Source organism: Ochotona curzoniae, unplaced genomic scaffold (assembly GCF_017591425.1).
Source record: "Ochotona curzoniae isolate NIBS_2020 unplaced genomic scaffold, NIBS_Ocur_1.0 contig_64, whole genome shotgun sequence".
In the NCBI taxonomy this organism is placed as follows: Eukaryota; Metazoa; Chordata; class Mammalia; order Lagomorpha; family Ochotonidae; genus Ochotona; species Ochotona curzoniae.
This window is the reverse complement of record NW_024466502.1, coordinates 48,098,855-48,123,568: the sequence shown is the minus strand read 5'-3', so window position 1 is coordinate 48,123,568 and position 24,714 is coordinate 48,098,855. Positions and strand designations below refer to the sequence as shown.

At 47.7% G+C, this 24,714-nt stretch overlaps 1 protein-coding gene and 1 long non-coding RNA gene across 2 annotated transcripts in view; both read right to left on the bottom strand.

The window, feature by feature from the left end:
- The window catches only part of FOXO1 (forkhead box O1), a 96,990-nt gene extending 75,825 nt beyond the window's left edge, over positions 1 to 21,165 (bottom strand). The window contains exon 1 of the mRNA XM_040991478.1: positions 20,053 to 21,165. Within this exon, the coding sequence (XP_040847412.1) occupies positions 20,053 to 20,745 (693 nt within the window). The 5' untranslated portion in view covers positions 20,746 to 21,165. The remainder of the gene's footprint in view (positions 1 to 20,052) is intronic.
- LOC121163734 lies at positions 1,741 to 19,880 on the bottom strand. The gene is made up of 3 exons (XR_005884950.1): positions 19,756 to 19,880; positions 11,475 to 11,484; positions 1,741 to 1,754 (listed from the first exon to the last, which is right to left on the bottom strand). It is a non-coding gene; the product is annotated as an uncharacterized LOC121163734 (long non-coding RNA).
- Positions 21,166 to 24,714: the final 3,549 nt, after the last annotated feature.

Here is a 24,714-nt window from a genome sequence, read left to right as displayed (position 1 = left end):
CAGTCTCAGGTCCTTCAACTCCAGCAGGATGTACTGGAAAAGGTCCCTCGGCCTCGTGTGGGCTGTCTTCTGTCTAGGCCACAGAGACAGTACCACACACTGAAGAGATGTGATCAGTGAGAATGCTACATGTGGAAAGAATTTCATGTTGTCCTCCTTACGTGGCTTCCAGCCTTCCTAGAACTTAAGCAAACCCCAAGAATGCTCTTTTCTGTCCAAATGAGCCACTGTTTGTCATTTCTATTTCTATCCTATGGCATCAACAAGGTCAAGTCCATCCCCTGTAATAAAAAAACAAAAGAAGTACTTTTCAACTGCGTCTTCAAAGCAGCAGGTAGAGAGGGTTAACAACAAATGGTGGTGCCCACTAGCCTGCACGGCCTCTCCAGTCGAGAGTACACCAGGTGGCTTCTCTCTCCCACTGCTGAGCTATGACAGGGTCACTTGGTCAGCTCCTCCTAACCACACATTAATCATCACCACAAACGGACCCAACATTTTCTCCTGGAGGACAAGAAAATCCACCAAACCAAAGACGCACTATGTAAAAGTAGTCTTCACCCGGTGCAGTCTAGTTAACTGGTTAACCAAACCAGTAAGATGGCTATCTTTAAATCTTCAGTCTTTGCATTCATTTCTTAGACTCGGTGAATTAACTGACATTAATTCTATATTTTATTATTTCTAATTTAGTTTTTTTCCCCCATGATTCTAAAGATGATCACTGTCTTTGATGTGGCACAGTGAGGTGGTTAAATCAGATTTAGAAAAAAATCCCCCTAACGTTTTAGTTTCATCACTCACTGTTTGAAATTGGACAAACTACTTGACTTTGAGCATCAGGATCCTCATCTATAAATGTGGATGGTAACGCTATCTACCTTACAGGTTGCATTAGGTTAAACGATACCTAGAAGTACATGGCATGGAATATGTGCAATAAATATTAGACATTTCTTTATAGCTACTAAAACATCATTGCTTTGACAAAAAAAACCCAAGATCTTGAGGATTTTTTTTTTTGCATATGCCTAAGAATTACTGGGATACGTAGCAAGTGCACGCAAACCCAATCTAGACATCTGATACAATACCACCCTCAAAATGCACTCAGGGTATACAGTACATCCTCAGCCAGAGTGTCCACTTCACCTTTGACAGGCAATCTGTTTCTGCAAGGGCTTCTTACACCTGCCGCCACAAAGACTCCGAACATCTTACCTTTTGGGAATCCCAACATTATCTGCTCAGTCCTTAGATGTCTTAAGGCATCTAAGACTTAAGTTGGGGTAGGCATGGTGGCATAACAGGGTAATCCTCTCTGCCTGCTTAGCCAGCATCCCTTCCAGACACCAGACGGAATACCAATTGCTCCACTTATAACCCATTTGGGGAGTGAGACAGTGAATGAAAACTTCTTTCTCCTCTCTGTAAATCTGCCTTTCAAATAAAAATAAATCTTATTAAAAAAGAAAAAAAAGGCCCAGCGGCTTGGTCTAGTGGCTAAAGTCCTCGCGTTGAATGCGCCGGGATCCCCTATGGGCACCGATTCTAATCCTGGCAACTCCACTTTCCTTCCAGCTCCCTGCTTGTGGCCTGGGAAAGCAGTCAAGGACGGCCCAAGGCTTTGGGACCCTGCACCCGTGTGGGATACCCGGAAGAAGTTCCTGGATCCTGGCTTCAGATCGGCATAGCATCGGCCGTTGCCCTCACTTGGGGAGTGAATCATCGGACGGAAGATCTTTCTCTCTCTCCTCCTCTCTGTATATCTGACTTTCCAAATAAAATCTTAAAAAAAAAGAAAAGACTCAAGTCTACTCACCCATATCACTCACCTTAAAGTTCAGCACTTGGCTGATTCCAACATTCTCTCAAAGAGGACACTGAAAACCACAAACTGCACTTTCATTTCAAAAAACTTAATGCTGCTATTAAATGTTTGTTCAAGAAAAGGGCAAATACGAAGAACAAGTAATTTACCCACACTTAGTACAACTCCCCACTCCCATTTAGGTGTGTTTCCTCCTAGATGCAGCTCTACAATGATACTGCAGACAATTAGAAGCAGTTTACACACTACTTTAAATTCTGCTTTTTCACACTGCCATGTATTCCCTTCCTCCCATCAAAGTTATTCCAAGACATAGAAATTACACAGCTTTCCTATAGTGCCCTCATCAAACCTGCTACAGAATTACAAAGAGAATTAGGAAATACAGGTCTAATTAGGCGTTTCGGTTATTTCTTTGGTCCTGATCTGTTTTTAATCCTAAAATCTTTCATATAATCATGAAACCCACAAATAAAACATTAAAGCCCCAGATTCCCAGGCTCCCTGGACTTTATGCTCAGGTATTCTGGCTAACGCTGAATTGCATAATGCAGCAGAATTACCCCGCTCCTTGCTCTGAGCACCTCAACTGGTCCTGCAAGTACTCCCAAACAGTATCATTAACCCCATTTCATAGAGGAAGAAGCTTGGTACAGCAGTGATGTGACCTGTCTAAATATGAGTTATCTGGTTAGCAATCTAGAAACAGAATCCACCACTCCCCTAATACTTACTGCACACTTACAGATATGGACTGCGCCTCTGAAGACATGATAAGCCGCAGATGCTAGAGGGAACTCTGACAGTTCTGAAAAGGACTCCAACCACCAATTCTGGAATAGCCCGGGGTGGATCAAATGGCATTCTCCCAGGATGTGCTAGAAAACTGGTACCTTTCGGACAGAGATCTCCAAGCTTGCTGTGTAGACACACTGGCACCGTCTAAAATTATAGGTGTCAAAGACATTGACAAGGAACAAAAATGAAACACCCCCAACAACCTGTGACTAAGATAGCACAGACTCTTCCTTACACACCCCACCCCACAGGCAGCCAAGAAGGCAAAGCATGCTTTCCTGCGGCCTGGCAAGGAGAGTAGGGATTTCGCTGCCTTAAGCTGAAGAAAAAGATACAGGAGTCTGGAAGAAGATGGGATAAAAGAACAAAAGGAAGACTGGTTAGAAGCCAAAAGACAAGAGCCCAACTGAGGTGCAGAAAATGTCCACAGTTGTTTACTGAAGCAGAGAATCCTCAAAAAAAGGAGATCCCATCACACAGGGCCTGGTTGGCTGGGACAACATAGAAGATACATATCAGCAGAATGATCCACCCAAAACAGTGGGGCCACATTCTCTCTCAATAGCACTAAGTATGAAAGGAAGGAAGAAAGGAAAGAAGGAAAAAAGAAGGAAGGAAGGGAGGGAGGGAAGAAGGAAGGAGGGAGGGAGGAAGGAGGGAGGGAGGAAGGAGGGAGGGAGGAAGGAGGGAAATCTTGCTCCTTTTACTAATGTACGAGACTTCAATTCAACCAAGATTCCAAGTTTTTCTAGACCAGAATGAAAGTGGCCTATACCATCCAAGCCAAAATTCATTAATTTTAGCATTCAGCACAGGTGCAGTGGGAATGCAGCAGAATTTGCTAAACCAGTTCATGGCTAGAGACAAGGTCAAGACTTGAAGCACAAAAGCAGTTTTAGTTCAATGAGAACAGCTGATAACAACGTCTGCCTAGCACACTAAAATGGCCATGAGTAGCTGAATAGCTCTGGTTTGTGCTGTTGTTGTTTGAATTTGGATGGCAGGGCATTAGATCTCAAGTGGAGAAACCAGGACTCACTGGCATTCCAACACAGGAAGCAGGCATCCCAAGCACAACGCCTCTATCTCGATCACTTATCCTGCATGCCAGTATTGCTGATGGTCTCCAGTTCTCTCTTCCCCCGACACCAAGCAGGGCACATTACTCTGATGCAGATTCAGCAGAAATTTACACCTCCACATCCAGACTTTCACTTGCCACAAAACTGGTTTCCCTCCCACTCCTTCACCATTTCAGGGGTCCTATTGACCAGAACAAACTAAAATTAGTAAAAATAGGGTCAGACAAAGATTTATTTATCTTTATTGGATAGTCAGATATATGGAGGAGGAGACAAAGACTGCTATCCCAGGCCACAAGCAGGGAGCTGGATGGGAAGCAGGGTTGCCAGAACACGAACTGGAGTCCACATGGGATCCTGGTGCATGCAAGGCGAGGACTTTACCGCGTTGGGCCCAAACACATTCTTACATTTTTAGCTTAAAATCTCAGACACCATAGCTTCAATATAGCTCATTCTCATAAGTCACTCCACTTGCAGATGTCCTCTTTACGAACCTTGCTTAATGTGGCTTGTAGCTTATTCATGCCAAGAGTCATGCATATTACCACCATCCTCCAAACACAGGTTAGGCTATTCAAGCCTGGGGGCAGCTGTCCGGGACAGTGGTTAAGAGGACATTTGGCATGCCTGCTTCCTGCATCAGAACATCCAAGTGCTGGCTCCACCCCCAATTCCAGCTTCCTGCTAATGTGCACCCTGGCAAGAGCAGGCAGCAGCCCAAGCAGTTGGGTCCGTCACCCACAGGGGAGACCCAGATGGAGTTTCCAGCTGCTAGCTTCTTCCCAGCCCAGCCAGCCACTGGATGGAACATCTTTGCATCAGCCCCCAAGCTGCCTTTCATATAATTTATTTTAATTTACCTTTTTAAAGATTTGATTTTTTGAAAGTCAGAGTGAGTGATCAGGAGAGAGATTTTTCCACCTCCTGGTTCATTCCCCAGACGGCTGCAACAGCCAGGGCTGAGTCTGCGCAAGTGCCTGCAGGGGCCCAAACAGCTAGGCTATCTTCCACTGTTTTTCCTAGGCCATTAGCAGAGAGCTGGATCAGAAGTGGAGCTGCTGGCTTATAAATTGGCAACCCTAGGAAATCGAGCACTGCAGGTAGTGGTTTCACCACAATGCCTACCCCTAAATTTAAAAAAAAAAAAAATGCACAGGGCTCTTCTTTCCTATTTACCTACCTCGTACATAGTGTAAACTTTCTCAGGACACCCTGCCAGACACAGAACTCCCCGGAAGGGCATCACTGACCCCCCACTGTGCACTTCTCATTGGTCATTCTCCATCTGGAACAGAAGACTCAGTTTGGGGTCCTGTATCTTGACATTCACTTCCTCCCTGTACGTAAAACTGAAGTGAATCAGGCTAAGGCAAGGTAGCTCCTAAATGCAGGATCACAAGCAAGCCAAGAACGGGAGACGCTGGATTCTTAAGAGAAACCACAAGCTCAATACAGAAATAAACTTTCTAGCAGTGTAGCAGACAGCAAACTCTCAAAACCTCCAAATGACCAAGCAAGGGCTCCTGCCTCAGGAGATGGTTTTAAAAATCAAACACTGATCTCTGTGACTCTGCAAAGCTGCTGTTACACAGTTCAGCACATCGAGAACTCCTACACAGACAATGTCAGGCAGCACATTGTCTACTGGCAAATACTGCTACATCCATCAAGTCCATGACGATTTGGTGACTATTTCCAAAAGGCAGTGGCTATAGTGAATGTAAAAAACACACAAGCAACACTAATGATCTTTATTTTTGTAAGGACTTATTTTTCATTACAAAGTCAGATATACAGAGAAGAGGAGAGACAGAGAGAAAGATCTTCCATCCGATGATTCACTCCCCAAGTGAGGGCAACGGCCGATGCTATGCCGATCTGAAGCCAGGATCCAGGAACCTCCTCCAGGTCTCCCACGTGGGTGCAGGGTCCCAAAGCATTGGACCGTCCTCAATTGCTTTCCCAGGCCACAAGCGGGGAACTGGAAGGGAAGTGGAGCTGCCGGGATTAGAACCGGGGCCCATAGGGGATCCTGGCGTGTTCAAGGCAAGGACTTTAGCCGCTAGACCAAGCCGCCAGGCCCAACAGTGATGATCTTTAAAATTTTCATGTAATTTACATTAACTGACTAGGGGAATATATTCAAATCAAGTATTTCAAATGAGATGCTGAAAATGAAAAGGAAAACAAAGAGTTGGAAAAAAAAAACTGACAGAGCAAGAGGTGACCAAAAAGGGGTATTCTCAATTCAGATTTGTTCTTTCAAAGTCCCAGAAGGCTACACAGGGCATTCTTCATTGAACGGCTATCTGCAAACAGTGCAAATGACTCCTTGCAAACCAGAACTTGAACCTGTCTGCCCAGGTTAGCAGCAGTAGCTGGGCATGAAAGACACAAAACCCGTGCCTTTTTGAGGGGGGCTGGCGGCTCACACTTGGTGTTTACAGCACCTAAAACAAAATCTGACTCTTGAGACTTTTAAAAGGAAATAACTGTTAAACTCTGATTTCAACATTTCTCTCCACTGAATCAAATTTTGTGTACTTGAATTCCATGATAATTCAAAGTGAGTAATTATTGCCGGTGGTTCTGATTACATTCAGGAAACAGAAACACAAAGTTTTCCTTGGGAGCATTCCTCTCCTGTTGAAAGCAATACAAGCAGGTCCCTTTGTTAAGCTCTTCTCAGCTGTCACAAATGCACTTAGGGCAAGCAAAAGGCATCACAAAGACATAACAGCAACTGTAATTCTTTCCACCACCTGTGCTTAAAAGTAAACCAAAGACCTGAAAATGCCAAAATGATAAAAAAAAAAAAAATTTTCAGATCAAAGAAAATAAAAACTAAATGTGATTATGGCATTTTCTAGTGTTCTCCACTAATTACTTGCATTCTGACTTCCATGAAACTATGCCAATTCAACCACACCCAGCAAAAATAGCCATTAATAACCTATTATGCATTCCAATTTTACTTTCTTCCTGTCTTCCTCCACCTCTGGTTGAAAGAGCCAAAACGTGCATTTCCCTTCACTATCACAGGAAACAAAACAAGGGAATTCCATCTAAATTGAAGGATGTTAAATTCCCAAGCACAGCCAAGCAGGATGACAAAGGGCATGCCCCATATTTGGCCAAACTGAAATACTATTACTGTATTTATAGCCAGAATTAAGTAAACTAGAAATCCCAAAGGTTGAGTCTGATGAAGGATAGAAGGGGCATTAAATTAAGTTTTCCAAGCCTCTTCGAGAGTTTGCTGTCCTGGGAATATTCAAGTTCATTTGCACAATAAATGTGGTCTCACAAGTCATTATGCTCTAGTTAGCGGGCCCTGGAAGTGAGGCTCCCTGGCCCAAGTTTGCAGGAAGGCGCAGAAAGGTACTCCTTCCGGGCCAGGGTCTAAGCCACACAACTCCCCTCGGGGCCAGGTTTTCAGCAAAAGGCACAAACACACGGCTGGGAAGCTGGCTTAATAAAAGCCAATGTTGATTTTTTTTTTTTAGGAGAATCCCTGAAATAGTTTCAGCAAGCCACAAAGAAACAAGTTTAATAAGACACATGATGGGGGGGGGTGGGGGGGAAGAGATGTCTCCATTTCAAATCCCATGGGTGTATTCAGTTAAGGACCAGGAGGAATTGAGTCATGCAAAGAATCTCTCTGATGTGTTACCTCAGAATATGAAATTTTTCAAGTTTTCATTTTATTGCTCTTACTTCCTTACTTGTCCCCCCCCCCAGTATTCTCTAAAATGAGTTGGGGGGGTGGCGGTAAAAAAATAAATAAATAAAAAATAAAACTACAAAATAGTAAGATGAGTTATTTGAAAAACAAATGTGGATAAAGAGTGTAAATGAGGATTAATTGGAAGCCCCAAGTTGTCAATTGGAGTAGAATGGGCCTCCACCGCCGACTTCCGTGGTTCAAAGGGCTTTCCTCACGCTTTTTCCTGCCTCTTCTACACAAACACGGGCGGAAGCCGTGGCTAAGCTAAGAATCATAACCAGACCCAGCTGGCCCTTCCTTACAATGCCTCCCTGCTTTATCAAGAAAGTAAGTAGGCTCCTTTTTGAATTGTTCAGCATCTGACATACCCAAGACCATTTACTGTTCAACACGGTCGCACAGCACAATGACCATTATTTTCAGTTCTTCTTTTGAGAAATACAACTCGTAAGGCAAGTAATCAAACAGTAATAAATTCAAAAACTTACTTAAAATATGCACCTTTAATCGCTGTAGGAGAAAAAAATCAATCAGCATAGATATGGGTACATCTCTATCAATGCAATATTCTCATTTGCCACACTAACAATGGCAATGGCACAAGGTTTAATAATTGAACTACTTCTTACACGGCTTGAAACTGAAGTGGGCTGAACAGCTTAATATTAGCAAAGAACATTCCAGGTTAACAGGGTCACAAAACAGCACAGTCTCCAAAAGGGTGGCTAGAGACCAGGGGAAAGACCCCCCGGCAGCACAGGCGCAGGGTCAGGCCACACACTCAACAACAGACACGGGAATTCTTACAACTTGCACCAATCAGGCTTTCGCATTTTGATTTTAATCATCAGCATTCTTTTGGAGTTTTATAGTTATGTTCTCAGCATTTCAAGTATTGCATCAAATTCAGAGTATCAAACATGCTAGAAGTGGCAATTTAAGAAACTTCAAAAGCACCTGAACGAAATGTCTCAGAATTCCTGGGATCAACCCCCACGGGAGGGCTGCCACACAGCAGTGTGTGCACAGCTGGGGGAGCGCCACTGCTGAACCCCACAGGCTGGGAAGCTCATCAAACCTGTCTAATTATAGGAATGCTGAACCCTGAAAAATGTCCTCAACATTAACTTTTTAATAACAGCAAATATCATAGGAGAGGGGAAAAAGCAATGAAGACCATTCTGATAAGCTCCTGTAAAACAGAAAGCTATCAAATGCTAAGTGTTTAAAATCACTGTTCAATTATGATTTAAAAGCCTAAAAGCATAACAAAAATTAATCCATGAGCAAGTGCAATGGCTTAATGTCTAAATCCTTGCCTTGCCTGTGCCAGAATCCTATACGGGCAATGGTTCATATGTCCCAGCTGCTCCACTTCCCATCCAGCTCCCTGCCTGTGGCCTGGGAAAGCAGTCGAGGACAGCCCAAAGCCTTGGGACCCTACAGCCTTTTGGAAGAGCTGGAAGAAGCCCCTGGCTCCTGGCTTTGGATCAGCTCACCTCCAGCCACTGTGCCCTCTTGGGAAGTGAACCAGAGAATTGAAGATCTTTCTGCCTCTCCTTTTCTACGTTAAATCTGCCTTCCCAATAAAAATTTAAAATCTTTAAAAAAAAATCAATCTAGGCCTTACATAATCCATTCTATTTCACAGATTTCCCAAATTCAAGAAACTGCTCAGCACAGGTAACAGAAGAGAATGCGACTAAAGAATCTTTCCGGTTCAAGATGTGCAAATGTCACAATGGGCCAGGAAAAAAAGGGAAAATGGCATTCTCAAGCAGTAGGAGACTGATAACAGTTGACAGAAAACTCTGCTAGGATGGTTCACAGAAAGTGTTCCCATGCACCGCAGAGATTTCATGAGGTTCCCTACGTTCACCCATCCAGAGAAGAAATCTTAGTTTCAAGTTTGAGAGCTGCAACTAGCTAGATACCGAGTAGACAAACAAAACTTGGTATTTACAGCTGTCCCAGTCCCCAGCCCCCTCACCACTCCCCCCCCCCCCCCCCGCCCAGAGCCAGCCCTACAGACAAGGAGCTTCCTGATGATGCCCACGGATGAAGTCATGGTGACGCTTGCCTTCAAGGAGCTGGGTTTATCCTGTATTCAACTCACAGTAGGTAGCCGACCCTGACCCTGCACCCACACCTAGTGTGACAAATCCATGATTCTGCACACATTAACCCTCGAGGCGGCAGTTAAACTACATCATCTAATCTTGGCGGACAAACTGGAGATGGGAAGCACGTATCTGAATATTATTTATCCAATCCTACGCTTAAGGTTGTATGAGAACAACTGGGGCTGGGAGAGGGCGATGGGGGGAGTTTTCGGTGGCACAACAAAATTCACACTGTGACTGTCACTACCAAGACCCTGCCAAAATAAGGATCTTTAGCTAAACCATATGCAAACCATTTCCTTTGACCTTGCTTCCAAGCAACCAAACTATCTGAAGCATTTGACATTCACTTGCAGACTATTCCCAAATATTTATGTGGTTATTTGGTTTTCAAGCTTTGAAGGACACACAGTATTATAAGCCTGAAAACAAGGTGATTCCTTTACGATTTCCCTCTGCAATGTGGATCTGAGATCTCCGTGCATTTTTTAGATACACAGTAGGAGTGCCTCTGCATTCTTACCCTTGTCATCTATGCAAAGCTGGAGGGCCAATCCTTCCAGAAGTTTCCATGTATGGGGACCTGGCACTGAGAAACCAGAGAGGGCTTCCCTCCACCACCTGCATTGTGAGGTGTCTGCTGCCTGGTGGAGCAAAAGCACTCATTTTCAAAATTAAAAAAGGAAAATTGATACAGGAAAGGAGATGCAAAAACACGGAAGAAGCAGAGCTTAGTGCCTCTGGGCCCCGGTTAACTCCTCAGCAGCCATGGAGGGCTTCTGTGTCTTCCCACAAAACCCAAGCCACTTTCCCTTCCCTTCCTTCCGCAGGTTCTCCTCTTGCCTAGGATCCAAGCATGACCTGGAACCCTAATCACACTCCTGCTGCTTTGGTACACTTACAAAACGCAATGACAAGTTCCCCACCCTTTCCCAATGCCAAGTTTACTGAAGAAACTCTGAAACTCAAAACTGAGCAAATCCAGAATGAAGGCTCTCTGCATTAGGATCCGGACTGCAGCATTAACTTCAAGATGTGGAACCAAGGGGCCAGCTTTCTGGCACAGCAAGCTAAGCTGCTAGTTGCCTGCAATGTCGGTATCCCATGTGGGTACCTGTTCAAGTCCTACCTGCTCCACTTCTTTTTTAAGATTTATTTTATTCTTATTGGAAAGCCACTGCTCTACTTCTGATCCACCTCCCTGCTAACCCACCTGGGACCAGCGGAAGATGCAGCAAGTACCTGGGTACCTGCCATCCACACGGGATTGCTAGAGTCCTGGGCTCCTGCCTTTGGCCTGGCCCAGCCCCAGCCAATGCAGCCATTTGGGGAGTGAACCAGCAGATGGAAACTTTCTCACTCTTTCCCTCCCTCCCTTGGTATCTTTTTTTTTTTAATGGGGGAAAAAAAAAACATGACCCATTTTCCGGATTTGTGAAGAGGAACTAAGAAAAATCTGGCCAAGAAACATCTTTAATCAAACAAGAGAGACCAAGGGAAAAATAGGTTGCCCCTCTTTTCCTAACCACTTTCTCATCGTGGCACAGCTTTAATCAGATGAGGCTGGGCACCATCTCTACGGCTATTAGCGTCATGAGGTATATCATTAGGACCAGCTCTGTAACTCTGGCCACACATAGAACAAAACTGTAATTAAAACAAATCTCAACTTGGATGAAAAAAAAAATACAGCATGACAGAAACTTTCCATTTCAGTCTCAAAGATTGGTACCGAGAGGTTGGAACCAATCACACTCAAAGTGAGCTGTCTGGGGGTGTGTAAGAGAAATTAGCCTTGCTGGAGACAACAGCACTTCCCACGTGACCACCGAGCCCCTTAACACAGCAGGGCGCCCCTCTCTGAGAAGGCAGAGAAGTCACAAAGGAGCAATACAGTCCCCAAAGTGAACTCTACCTCTCCTACTTGCTGGACCAAACACCGACACATTCCCCTGAAAATGAAAACCCAGATAAGCAGCTGCAGCTGTATTACCCACCCGTCCACTCACAGAGCGAAAAGACTGACGACAGATGGAAACTGAACTCTACCGGATCTACTAACAATCAGACAGGCCCAATGTCATCACATTGTTTCCTAGTTGATTTTTAAGCAGTTTAGCCTAGCGTCATTAACAATCACATAACTGTGAAATCCTGATCCATCTAGCAAGCTGCTTTCTCCACCTGGGACATAATGTATGCTTTAAAACCTCACTGTATGCTAGTGGGTCTCTCAATCTATTGTTACTCCGTCTCCCACCCTCCAGCAGGTAGTCTTTCAAAAAATGCCTGCTTCTCTACACACACACGCACATGTAAAACATCTTCCTTCACTTCAATACTCATTTTTAAATGCTTCATCAGTTTTATTCAAATCTATATTTGTGCTTCTGCTATACCACAATAAAAATGTTCATCATATATACTTTTACTTGCAACTCATCACTAGCTAGTCCAACTTACACCAACTAGTTTGAATACCTTAGGTTTTTTAAGTTAGGTCTGTCTAAATTTAATCTCCTCTGGATCCACCAAACCGTTTCTTATGATTATACTCACTCCTGCACTTGGGTTACCAGATACTAATAAATTATAATGAGAAATCTATCAAGCATATCTAATATTAATCAGGGCAATACCAGAGCTGACATTTAAATTTGCAAACATCTTTTTAAGCCAACATACGTTTTCTTCACAATTGTTTATGAACATTTTAAGGCTGTTAACTTCAACGCAGAATTTGTTAAAAAAAAAAATTTTTTTTTCAAAGGCCAGCACCAAGGTTCAGCTGGCTAATCCTCCACCCTGCAAATGCCAGGATCCCGTATGGGCATTAGATGGTTGCTCCACTTCCCATCCAGCACCCTGCTTGTGGCCTGGGAAAGCAGTAGAGGACAGCCCAAAGCCTTGGGACCCTGCACCTACATGGGAGACCCAGAAGAAGCTCCTGGCTCCTGGCTTTGGATCGGCTCAGCTCCAACCACTGTGGCCATTTGAGCAGTGAACCAGCACTCCTGTAAAATCTACCTTTCCAATAAAAATAAATAAATAAACTTTTACAAAAATGAAAACATTAATCCAAGAATTACATTTAATAGTAATCTTTCTTTGAATCATTCTACCACCAGCACACTGGCCACACAAGTTACATTTACAAAACAAATTAAACTGAAACAAAAGTTGTAACACGGACAGGCAGTCTCTTGGGATAACTGTACCCCAGGTTCGAGGGCCTGGTTGGAGGCCAGGACTCATTTTCGATCCAGCTTCCTGTAAATGCACACCCTGAGAGGCAGCAGTTAACAGCTCAAGTGTGTGTGACGTCCCACTCACATGCAATCCCAGAGGAAGGGCCCTAACTCAGCCCCAGCTACTGGGGACATACTATATATTCCACCATCACCACCACCGCCCATCCACAGAGCCTCTTAAGTTAAAATAAATCTATTTGAAAGGCAAACACACACACACACAAATCAAGCAAAGAGCTAAATATTTTGTAAATGCTAACCATTAACATAAGTCAATTACATAATCACTTTCATGTATTATGAAACTGTATACCAGTTTTGAAATCTAATTGGTGTATAACTACATTTCTAAAATGCATTTGAAAAAATGTAACCCTATTTTCATAATTTTTACATTATAAAAACAGAGTTCAGCCTATAACACGGTATTATTTTCCTAACACATGTAAAATCCAAGTTTAACCCTCCTTTCCCACTAGTTACCTTTCAAACTCTCTGTATTTCTTCTATCAGAGAAACTAATGCTCCCCCGATTTTCATACCATTATGAATGCCAGAATATCATCTCAAAGTTAAATTTTAAAATAAGATAAATATACATAGGAAAATCGATGGGCATTTAATTTAGAAAGATTTACGATAGAACAAGTAGAACTGACAACAATAGCAATGAAGTGGTAAATAAGTGGTTGTTCAAGGTATAATTGTTTCAACTTTGTTGAAGATTTGGAAAAATTCAACATAGCAGAATCTTGATGGAACAGAGTCCCACTTTCGAGGCCCAGTTCAATGGCCAATGCAACGTTCTGCCCTTGTCTAAGGCACTTCACTACTTCCTATCTTGTTATCGTAGTTACTACACGTCATATCTAACCTTCCTACTGGATCTTCTTTTGAGTCACCTGCCATTCAAAAACACCTTGCAGCACATCTTCTACAGAGCAATCATCCACAAAGGCGGGGCACACTCTGAACATCCACTGGAAATAATCGGTTCTTCACTTGTACCACTTAAACCATTCTGCATAATGCATTTTATGATAATCATTACACAGCCAAAGCTGAAATACACAAGATGTAATGTTTCAGGAAATTTTATTTCCCTAACCATATATTTACCATATAACTGAGAAACAAAAACATAAAGACATTAAAGTTACATTATAATACTCAGCTGCCTGAATTAAAAGATTGCTCAGCATTAACTCAAAGAAGGCAGAAATTCCTCTGGGCCAGAGCCAAGACTGCAAGTTGGTGAACTGACTTGATCCTTGCAGACTAAGCAAGATCTGCAGAATTTCCAGTAGGGCACACATAGCGATCCAAGCTCTGGGGATCGGCTGGCCAAGCCTGAAATGCAAGCTAGCCTAGGGGAATGGTCAGTGGCTGGGAACAGAAAAGTCTCAAGAGAGCCCCGGGGACACAAAATAACCAGAAAGGAGGATGAACATCTAAGCCTAAAACTAGGGAAAGGGCTAACTAGACCAGGGACCCACTGGGGACCTCAACCTGGAAATCACACCCCAGAGTCAGGGAAACACATTGTTTGGTGTCGGACATGCTGAATTGGAGGTCCAAGTGAAATACGTAGGGCCCTTAGGTAACTGGGACATAGTAGGCAAAGGAGGAGAGTAAGATACCTAGAACAGGAAAAAACAGGGGATGCCTTAATTGAGAAGCCAGAGAGTAAAGAGGCTGGGTGGTGCAGGGAAAGAGCACAGCTGTACCGGGTCACACAGCCCAGCTAAGACAGGGCTGCTCAAAGCAAAATCCAGAAAAGGGAACACTTCCCACATCCTACTCCGCCCCCAGGCTTCCAGGGATTCCCGACCACCAAGAGTACAGCTTCAGTCACCAACAGAAGCCAGAATCAGCAGTACAAAAGCTAAACACCACTCAGGGCTCTCACATGAAATGAAGGACTCAACGCTGACTTTATGCCCCTATTTAAGTAATGCTAAGGTTAAAAAAAATCACTAAATGACATGTTGAAAATCAGCTAAAGGTTTAGCTTTCCAATTGTGATTACTCTTAACAACAAAACCAGTTTGCTTTACTATTTTGATTTTTTTAAGACTTTATCTTTCGGGCTCAACATGGTAGCCTAGCAGCTAAAGCCCTTACCTTGCACATGCCAAGATCCCATGTGGGTGCCAGTTCTGCTCCAGGCAGCCCTGCTTCCCATCCAGCTCCCTGCCTGTGGCCTAACAAAGCAGTCGAGGATGGCCCAAAAACTTGGGACCCTGCACCCATGTGGGAGACCTGGAAGAGGCTCCAGGCTCCTGGCTTCGCATTGGCTCAGCTCCAGCCATTGCAGTCACTTGGGAAGTGAATCATGGATGAAGGATCTGACTTTCCGATGAAAATAAAATAAATCTTTAAACACACACACGACTATCTTACAAAGAAAATCAGAAGGTGTCCAAATACCTTCCAAGCAGCAAGCATAATTCAATTCGATATTCAGTATTTTCAGTGCTTAACACAAGCTGATGAAACACAGGAGGGCCAAGTAGAGTAACCTGAAACACTCGCGTAATAAAGCACTGAGCTGCATCAAACTATCAATTTACAAAAATACATGTTCATTGTTCCCTGTGTTCCTTAGAAGACAACAGTCAACACAAAATGTGACACTGATTTGTCAGCTAGCAATCAACTAAAAGGAAGAATTCTTATACAACTAAATATATATTTGTTAAAGATTTATTTATTTTTATTGGTAAGTCAAATGTACAGAGAGGAGAGACAGAGAGGAGGATCTTCCATCCATTGATTCACTCCCCAAGCAGCCGCAAAGGCTGGAGCTGAGCCAATCCGAAGCCAGGAGACTCTTCCAGGCCTCCCACACGGGTACAGGGTCCCAAGGCTTTGGGCGGTCCTCGACTGCTTTCCCAGGCCACAGGCAGGGAACTGGATGGGAAGCGGGGCTGCCGAGATTAGAACCGGCGCCCATATGGGATCCCAGCATGTTCAAGGCTAGGACTAAACTAAACATATTTGTATACAGCAAACCCACTGAACTGTATACAAGCCATTCCCACACTTCACCATCCAAATAACCACTTCAGCTTTGCCTGGCCCTCTCTTTCAGAACACCAACTTCAAAACCCTGAATGCAGCGAGGGTGATCTGCATCAAGGGTGCTGCCAAGGGGTTCTGGGCAACACTCAATCACTGGTTGCTATAAAGGTCAAGGTGTTGGGAACCAGGGACAAACCTGCTCTGCCTCCAGCACAATGGAAAACTCTCCTCTTGCCAATCATTACGGATTTTAAACTGCCTTTTGTAGAGGATTCCAGGGAGCTCCAAAGCTACAACACACACCAAAACAATACCAGCACCGCCACCCCCAAAAAACTGGGTAAATTCCCATGATGCCAGGGTACAAGGTAGTTTCCAAAGCAGAATATTCCAGAAAAATGTAAATAGCTGAGTCCCCCCTACCCTAGTCCCCTAAGGTACTCCAGGTAAATGCATACAACTGCTCCAAGTCTGTCCCAAAACTGCAGTTTGAAAGCATGGAGGAAGACAAGCAAAATACTTCCAGACCCCTCCAGACCCCAGCTTCCCCCTGCGGATCCTGCCCCTGGCCTGAGCTCACCCAGCTGCTGAGAGCAGTCCCTGTGCAGACCATGAAATGTAGTGACACGGGTATGTGCTGACTGCCTACTGCCAACGTGAGAATCTCAAACAACTTCAGCTGCTCTAAAGTTTACGTAATAGTTAAAAACACCTTCTCTTCGTTACTCCAATGTTTGCCACTTACAAAAGCTGAGTACCATTCAAAAACAGGAGCCACTCTCCCCTCCATTCTCCCAAAGTGACAACAACGCACAGGAAGACAGTAAACACAGGGTTCTGAATGTCATCGAAGGTGCTGGGGTCCAGCATGTATTTTGGGACGATGGATCAAAATGTTTCGGTTGCTAATATATTCAGAACAGACTCAGATTAACTCTAAGCCTCTGAAAGAAAGATACCACTTAGCTCCAGAACCCCTCATCCATTTTTAACGCTTTATTCATTTTCCTCGCCCAACTACAGATATCCAAACTCCATAAAAAAAGTTTCCTTTCAGGTAATTTCAGCCAGACGAGAGCCTCCTGGGGTCCTCTGCCCAGGGTCAAGGGCGGCTGTGGCACACGACCATGTTCCCCAAGGGATCCCCATGACTCACCTGCAGCAGAAACCCCAATTACACAAGATGGGAATTTAAAAACATGCTGTCAGTTCACAGACCAGACCAAAATAAATTTCAAAGTATATCTAAGCTAGTTCACAATAAAAATAATCAAAAGATATCCTGAATAAGTGTTCAGCATTATAATCTAAAGCATTTTGTAATCCAGATTATATTTCAAACAATATCAAAACCAAAAAAGTCAACTCAAAACTACAACAAACTATTTTTTTTTCCCCCAGAGCTTACAATACTACTTCCCAAGTGTTAGAAAGGTTTCTATGTCAGAGAACAAGTCATGGAAATGAAGTTTCACTATTTGTAAACACTGCACACGGTTTAGAAGATCCCGGGTTTTCCATAAATCGTCAGTTCCACTCCGTGGGAGACCCTATGACAAGGCTAGCCCATATTAAAACAGGTGCTAAGAGACCTAAGCCGCCAACCCCACCAGCAGGACATGTCTATGCCTCAACTATGAAAAAGGCTTCTGGACCCTCTAACAGGTTTCCAACTCCGGTCCTACGCAAATGACTTTCAAATTCTCAAGCAGGCCCAGGAAGTAAAGCACAAGCAACTATATCTAATTAAACATTCCCTCTGATTCCCAGTAGTCAATCACAGGAAATATTTTGTTCCAAAACAGGCTCTCCCAAAACAGTTAAGTTTTGGCTAATCTGCATTTTGGAACTGGATTTTTTTTTAAGTCATAGTACAATTTCTCCCTTTTATAACTCCTCGGAGCAGAGCCTTTCAGATCTGAGAGTGAAACTGGGTTTTCACAAGTAATTCATCTTGCAGAAAAGTCTAACCAGAAAACTAGTTATGAGTTAGATCAGTTCTGGGTGTTTCTTTTTTTTTTTTTTCTTTAAAATACCCTTTTACTCAAACTGAAAATGCACTTGCTGGAATCGGACTTGCACCAACGGACGCCCATTGCCCCTGAAACCTCTTACTCCTCAGAGCCACACAAGTCCACCCGGCCCCAGACCAGGCTCAGGGGTCCCAGGGAGAGCAGCCCTTGGAGGGCAGCTAGTCCTACTTAGCACCTCATCCGCCTAAGTTTAAAATGCAAAGTTACGCCTGCATTAAAATAACTAATTAAACGGTAAGAGAGGATCTTACAACCTAGACACACGCACACACACACACACACACACAAAGCCTAAGCCTTAAAAGTTTCAATATTCCTAGCTTCAGAATACCGTGACAATTCCTTCTGAGAGGCAAACTAAAAATATTCCCAAACGCCGTCTTTATCTTTAAAGAAAGCTACTCCAGCAAGTTGAAGTATGTTGTATCCATTTTCAAGGACATGAAGAATGGTGTGAGTACACACTGTACTCTGAATGCCAAGGGGAAAAAAAAAATTCAATGGCAAATGCTTTTTAATAGCTTAAGTAGGACTGACAGAGGAGCAAGCCTGTCAAGTATTTAAATCCCAATGTTAAGCGAAATTGGGTTGGACGTGATTTTACCGAGAATATAGGGTACGCAGAGCCTACAGTGGGAAGTTACTTCACCTTTTCCAAACACTTTGGCAAAATGACACCGTGATGCCTAGTAATGAGGTTGGAAGAGACACCTCTACTCTGAAAACACACTAGGGAAAAGTAAAATAAGTCCTGGTTCCTTCTCCAACAGAAGTGGGTACCAGGTGAGTAACCTGAGCTTCCTGACACAGACGCAGCACAGAAATGACAAGGCATGTAAAGCATTGGTTGTAAAGACCGCGCGGGTTCAGACCAAAAGCGCACCCAGACAACACGCAGGCCAACGAGGAGGGATGACTCAAGTAGAGAGCCTTTTTACATCCCTTCTCCCATCTGCGACCGTGAGAAAGTGTCATCTTGGGGTAGCGGGAAGAAGGGACCCGAACTGCGAGTGGACCTCCCATGGGCCTTCGGCCTTCAAGTGCGGGATAGGGATGTGCCAGCCCCCACTCAGTGTCTTTTCCTTCCTAGCTTTGCAGGAGTGAAGGGGAAGGGGGACAAGCAAGGCGCCTGGTCAACACTTCCCGTCCACCGGGCATGAAGTCCTGCTGCGCCCAGGGCGCGCACCTCCGCAGTCACAGGGGGGCACCCGGCCCCCTCGCCAGCCCCCACCGGTGCCCCAGCGTTCCATAACGCCTGAGGTGGCAAGGCCAAGAAAATGCGCACACATTCCCAGCTCCGGGACAGCCTCCGTGTTTCCAATGAACAGCCGTCCTAAGATGGCCAAGACCATGTTTGGGGAGAAGCTTCCCTGCGCGGACCAGGGCCGGCCTCGCCGCAGCTGGCCCTTTAAAGGCCCTCCGCTTCCTGTGCCCGCAGCCCCTCCCGGCCGCCGCCGGCTCCCGCCTCCGCCGAGGGTCACACTTGAACTTAGCTCGCCCCGCGCCGGGCGCCGGCGCTCCGCAGGCGGTGGCCGCCCCTCCGCACGTGTCCAGAGACGCTCCCTCGAGCTCGGCGGCGCCCGTTCCCCCCCGTCCCCCGCGACCCGAGGCTACTCCGGGATAAAAACCAAAACAAAGCCAAGCGCGCACTGGCCTCCTGAAGCGGCGCACCCAGCACCGCACCGTCCCGGGCCGATTACGCCCGAGGCTGGCCCCTCCACCTGCAGCCTGGCCCCGTGCCGCGCAGGTCTCGGGGCTCCCCCACCTCGCGTCCTCCTCCAGCCCGGCGAGGCGGAAACGGCCCCCGGCGCTGCTAGGGTGGAGAGGAGCGCCCTCCCCCACGGAGGTCCGAGGGGCAAAAGGGCAGCGGCTCCGCGTGAAACTCTCTCTCTTTCTCTCTCTCTCTCTCTGGCTAACTTTCCTGCCCGCTTTGACGCCCAGTTCCTGACACACTTTCTTCCCTCCTTGGCTCCCGGGCAAGCCCCTTTCCCTGTCCCACCGCCAACTCTTTCCCCAGTGCGCGCACCTCCTCTCTGCCCGGGTAAACCCCCCGCACCTGCCACTTCCCCACCCACTCTCGGCCGCCCGCCCGCGCGCGCGCGCGAGCCCCCCGGGACCCGGACGGCGACCCAGCCCGTAGCCCCCCGCCTCTCTCCGCTCCCCCACCCGCAGGGGCTCACCTTCCAGCCCGCCGAGCTGTTGCTGTCGCCCTTATCCTTGAAGTAGGGTACGCTCTTGACCATCCACTCGTAGATCTGCGACAGCGTGAGCCGCTTCTCGGCCGAGCTCTCGATGGCCTTGGTGATGAGGTCGGCGTAGGACAGGTTGCCCCACGCGTTGCGGCGGGACGAGCTGCTCTTGCGCGGCTGCCCCGCGAGCGGCCCGGCAGCGGCGGGGGGCACGGGCGGGTGCTGCGACAGAGGCCCGGGCGCCGGGGGCTGCTGCTGCTGCTGCGGCGGGGGCGGCGGCGGCGGCGCGGGGTGCAGGCAGCCCGCCTCCGCGCCCTGGAAGTCCGCGCACAGCCCCCCGGTGGCCGCCGCCGCCGCCGCCGCCGCCGCCGCTGCCACGGCCGCCGCCGCCGCCGCTGCCGCCGCCGCCGCCACGGAGCCGGGCGCCTGCGGGAAGTCCTCGCTCTCTTCCAGCAGGCTCAGGTTGCTCATGAAGTCGGCGCTGACAGCGGCCGCCGAGGCTGGGGGCAGGCCCGCCGCGGCGTCGGGGTTGGTGACGGCCGCGCCGCCCGACGGCGCCGGACTGGAGGTGGCCGAGTTGGACTGGCTAAACTCCGGCCTGGGCAGCGGCCAGGTGCAAGAGCGCGGCCGGGGCAGCGGCTCGAAGTCCGGGTCCACATCCACCACCTGAGGCGCTTCGGCCATGGTGACCCCCGCCCCTCCCCCAGCCGCCGGAGCCCCGAGAATGGAGGCGGAGGGGAGGGGGGAGCGCAGCGCGGGTCGGAGAGGGCGCACGGGGCCCGGCTCGGGATCCTCGACGGGGGTGAAGGGTGGAAGCGGCGGGGAGGGAGAGAGGGCCGAGTCGGTGCCGCGAGCAAACGGAAACCGGCAGGAAGAAGCGGCGGAGTGGAAGCGCGAGCCCAGAACTTAACTTCGTGGGTCCATCCAAATCCAAGGTTGCTCCGGGTTCGCTGCCGCACCGGACGTGGGGACGGGCCGGCCGAGAGCCGCCGGGCTGGGCAGCCGGCGAGGGGCCCGCGCGGCTTGCTGACAGAGCCGAGGGGCGGACGGGACGGACGCCGCGGGGCGCGAGCGCGGCTGCCTGTTGAATGTGGCGGCGGCGGCGGCGGCTGCAGCGACTACGCGGCTGCCCGACTTACGGGATCTGCCACCGCCCCCCGCCCGCGGCGGCGCGCGCGCCGGCCCGCCCCTGACGGACAGCCCGCGCGGCCAATGGGCACGCGGCGCCGCCGCCCGGGCAGCCAGTGGGCGCGGGCCTGGGCGGAGGCTGCTTTTCCACGAGGAGGCGGCCGTGGGTTGGCGGGGGGCAGTGGGGTGTTTTTCTGTGGGGTGAACGCACACACACACACAGGGTCTCTGTGTGTCTCCCTCGCGCGCGCGCGCGCGCGGTCTCTCTGTCATTCTTTTCTGGTCATTCTCGAGTGTTTCTGTCAGTCTCTCGCCCTCTCCCTGTTTTGATTGCTGGGAGGCCAACCAGCGTGGAGGCGGCGGCGACACTTTGTTTACTATGGAGGGAGCGCAGCCGAGTACTCGCCAAGCCCGAGTGGAGCGAGTGCTTCCCGTCGCCCCGACCTCGGCTCGGACCCCGGGCAAGGGCAAGGGCTCGGACCCCGGGCAAGGGCAAGGGCCCGGGCCCCGGGGCGGGCGGCGGAGGCGGCCGCGCGGAATTCCACTCCGCCGCCCCCACTCGGCTCCACCCACGAGGTCTCCGCGGCGCGCTGCGGGGGAAGTCGGCGGGGTTTGTTTTTGTGCAGGGTTCTCGCTGCGCTCGGGCCGCACACGTTCCCAGCCCGGGCGCCGTGGGCCCTGCGGTCCGGGCCCCGCCAGCACGGGACGCCCACGCGCTGGAACCCACCTGTGCGCGCAGCCCCCCGGGGGCTGGAGCTGCTGCGCTCTGGACCCAAAAGGGGCAGGAAGGAGAGGAAGGCTGGGCGCGCACAGCGCCACCGACCCTCGTGCTCTGTGGGACCCCCGTGGCCGTGGGCGCCACACGGGCCAGGGGCGGCAAAGCGAAGCTGCCGGGAGAACAGGTTCACCGGCGTGTGTGTAGTTAAGTTTACTAGTTAGCTTACTTGCTTTTTTTTATTGTGATGAAGTGATGAAGCATTGTGTGAAAATCGGAGAGGAGATAAGCCCCCTACCTCCAGGGTTTGGGGCTGTCCGCTGCGTCCATCCCTCCATCCCACCCCCACCTTCTCCTCTCCTCATCTGGGCTCCAGCTCTGGGACGCCCCTGTCCAGGATCAGTGGGGCCAACGGAGGGAATACAATGGCTCTTGTGTCTGAATGGAGCAATAGAAAGAGTTTTCTAGTTCTGTTTTGTTTTGCTTTTTTTTTCCCTCCCCTTTGGAAGAATATGGAAGGCATTTCCTTTTAGAGGGGATGGGAACACTTAGAACAGAAGATGGACATGACAGTTTCTAATATCTTGTCCAAAAGATTACTCCCAGATATTTAAAAAGAATCCCATTTATTACAAATAGTTCCTCAATTAAAAAAAAAAAACATGAAAAGTAGGCCTCTTTAAAAAGTTTTTAAAAACATATGGAGAAAGACATTTATTTCTTCCTTTACAATCTCACCATCATTTCCCCTGACCCAGGTCTCTATTTCTTCGTAATCCATTCACGCCTCAACTTCTACTGATACTGGGGGCAGTTAGGGTGGGGACAGTGAGCTGATCGAACTGGAGTGAAGGGCAGGTTCCCATCCGCTGTTGGGTCGTGGTCGGCTGACGTTTCCTGAACTGTGAACAGCTCGGGGCTCCTCTGCCAGCCGCTAGGGGACCTCAGTAACCCAGAAGATGAGCTCGAAAGAGGGTGGCTGTGAGCAACTGTGGCAGCCCAGCCTTTCCAATTCCTCTGTGCAGAAACAGCCCAGAGTCAGCCAGCCACACCCTTCTCAGAGGCGTGGCCCTGGTGGAGCGGGTCGTTCTTGGCAGACAGCCACCTGCAAATGTGGCCTTCATTTGCCATCGGATTTGTCAGGGCCTGAGTTGGAGAGGAGTGTTTGGTGAAATTCTTGCAGTCCCTGAAGCTGCTGTGCCCGGTGGTTTCTTTATAGATCACCAGTTGCTTTTGCTAGATTTTTTTTTAACTTGAGGCAGGCATTTGGCCCAGCTGTTGGCATGACTCTTGACCCCTGAGCCTCACAGCAGTGTGCCTGTGTCTGTGCACCCTGGCCTTCCTGCTGCTGTATGCCCGGGGAGGGAGCAGGGGATGTCATTGGAGTTCCCAGCTCCCCCTTCTACCATTCCTGGGCTGGAGCATGAACCAGTACGTGGAAAATAGATTGTCCGAATCTCTTCCCCAAATCAAGGTAAATTCATTAAAAATTTAAAATAAAAATGTGACTTGGAGTGCACACACAGAACCTAGAGTACCAACGTCCCAGACCCACAAGTAAACTTTGAAGGACGGGCCTTGTGGCACAGTGGGCTAAGCTGCTGCAGTGCTTCCATCCCATATGAGTGCAGGCTTGAGTCCTGGCTGTTCCACTTCTAATCCAGCTCCCTGCTAATGTGCCTAGGAAACCAGTGGAACATGGACCAAGTGACCAAGATGGGAAACCTGAATGAAGTTCAAGGATTGGCTTGCCCACCCTAACAATTGGGGCCATTTGGAGAAAGAACCAACTGATAGAAGATCTGTCTCTCCCCCTCTGTAACTCTGCCATTCAACTAAATATAAAACATATTTTTAAATTTTTTTATTATTTTATGTTATGGTTCCACAGATTTGGGGATTTCCCTTCCCCGCTCCCCACTATATATATTTTTTTAAACTGCATAGGAAAAGGTCTCTATAGCTGACTACCAATACATTTCAATGCCAACTTATCGAGCTGTAGGATGTAAGTAAACAGTTGACTTTTTTCCTGTCTTCAGCAAATTGCAAAGAATGGCTGGATAGCTGTCATATTATATCCATATAAATATATAGGAAGAATTTCCAGGAATGGGAATTCCTGGATCCACAGGTATATCCCTGTGAAACCTGCTGCCGGGTTGTACCCTGAAGGTGTTGTATCAAGCAGGACTTTTTAAGGATCCCCCAAAAAGGTTAAAGTTGAAAGTAGCATCAGTGTGTGGCACATTTAAACCCCTACCTGTGACCTGGGCATCCTATTTAGGAGAATAGATTCAAGTCCGAGCCACTCTGCTTTTACTCCAGCTCCCTGCTGATGTACTTGGGGCCCAAATGTGTGGTCCCTGCAACCCACAAGGAGACCTGGATGGAGTTCCTGGCTCCTGGCTTCAGTCTGACCTATTGCGGCCATTTGGAAAATGAACCAGTGGATGGACAATCTCTCTGTGTTTCCCTCTATTGCATTGCCTCTCAAATAAATATACTTCTTTTTTTAAAAAAGTTGAAAGTGTAACCTCCTTTGACTAATAAAAAAAAATGGAGAAAGTGATTTGGCCAAGGTAACACAGAGTGGTAGGTGGTGTCAAGGCCAGAGTTTCAATTTTGGGCTTTGCTATCAATATAATCTTGTTGATACTCAGAAAATGGAAAATATCTCGTAAGCCCAATATATCTAGAGTCGCTGTAGTTTGGTGTTATATTTCTTTCCAGTCAACACATAGGTCTTGATCATTTTAGTTGGATGAACTAAGCTGAATGAAGGTTTGATTTAAAAGATGAAGCAGACA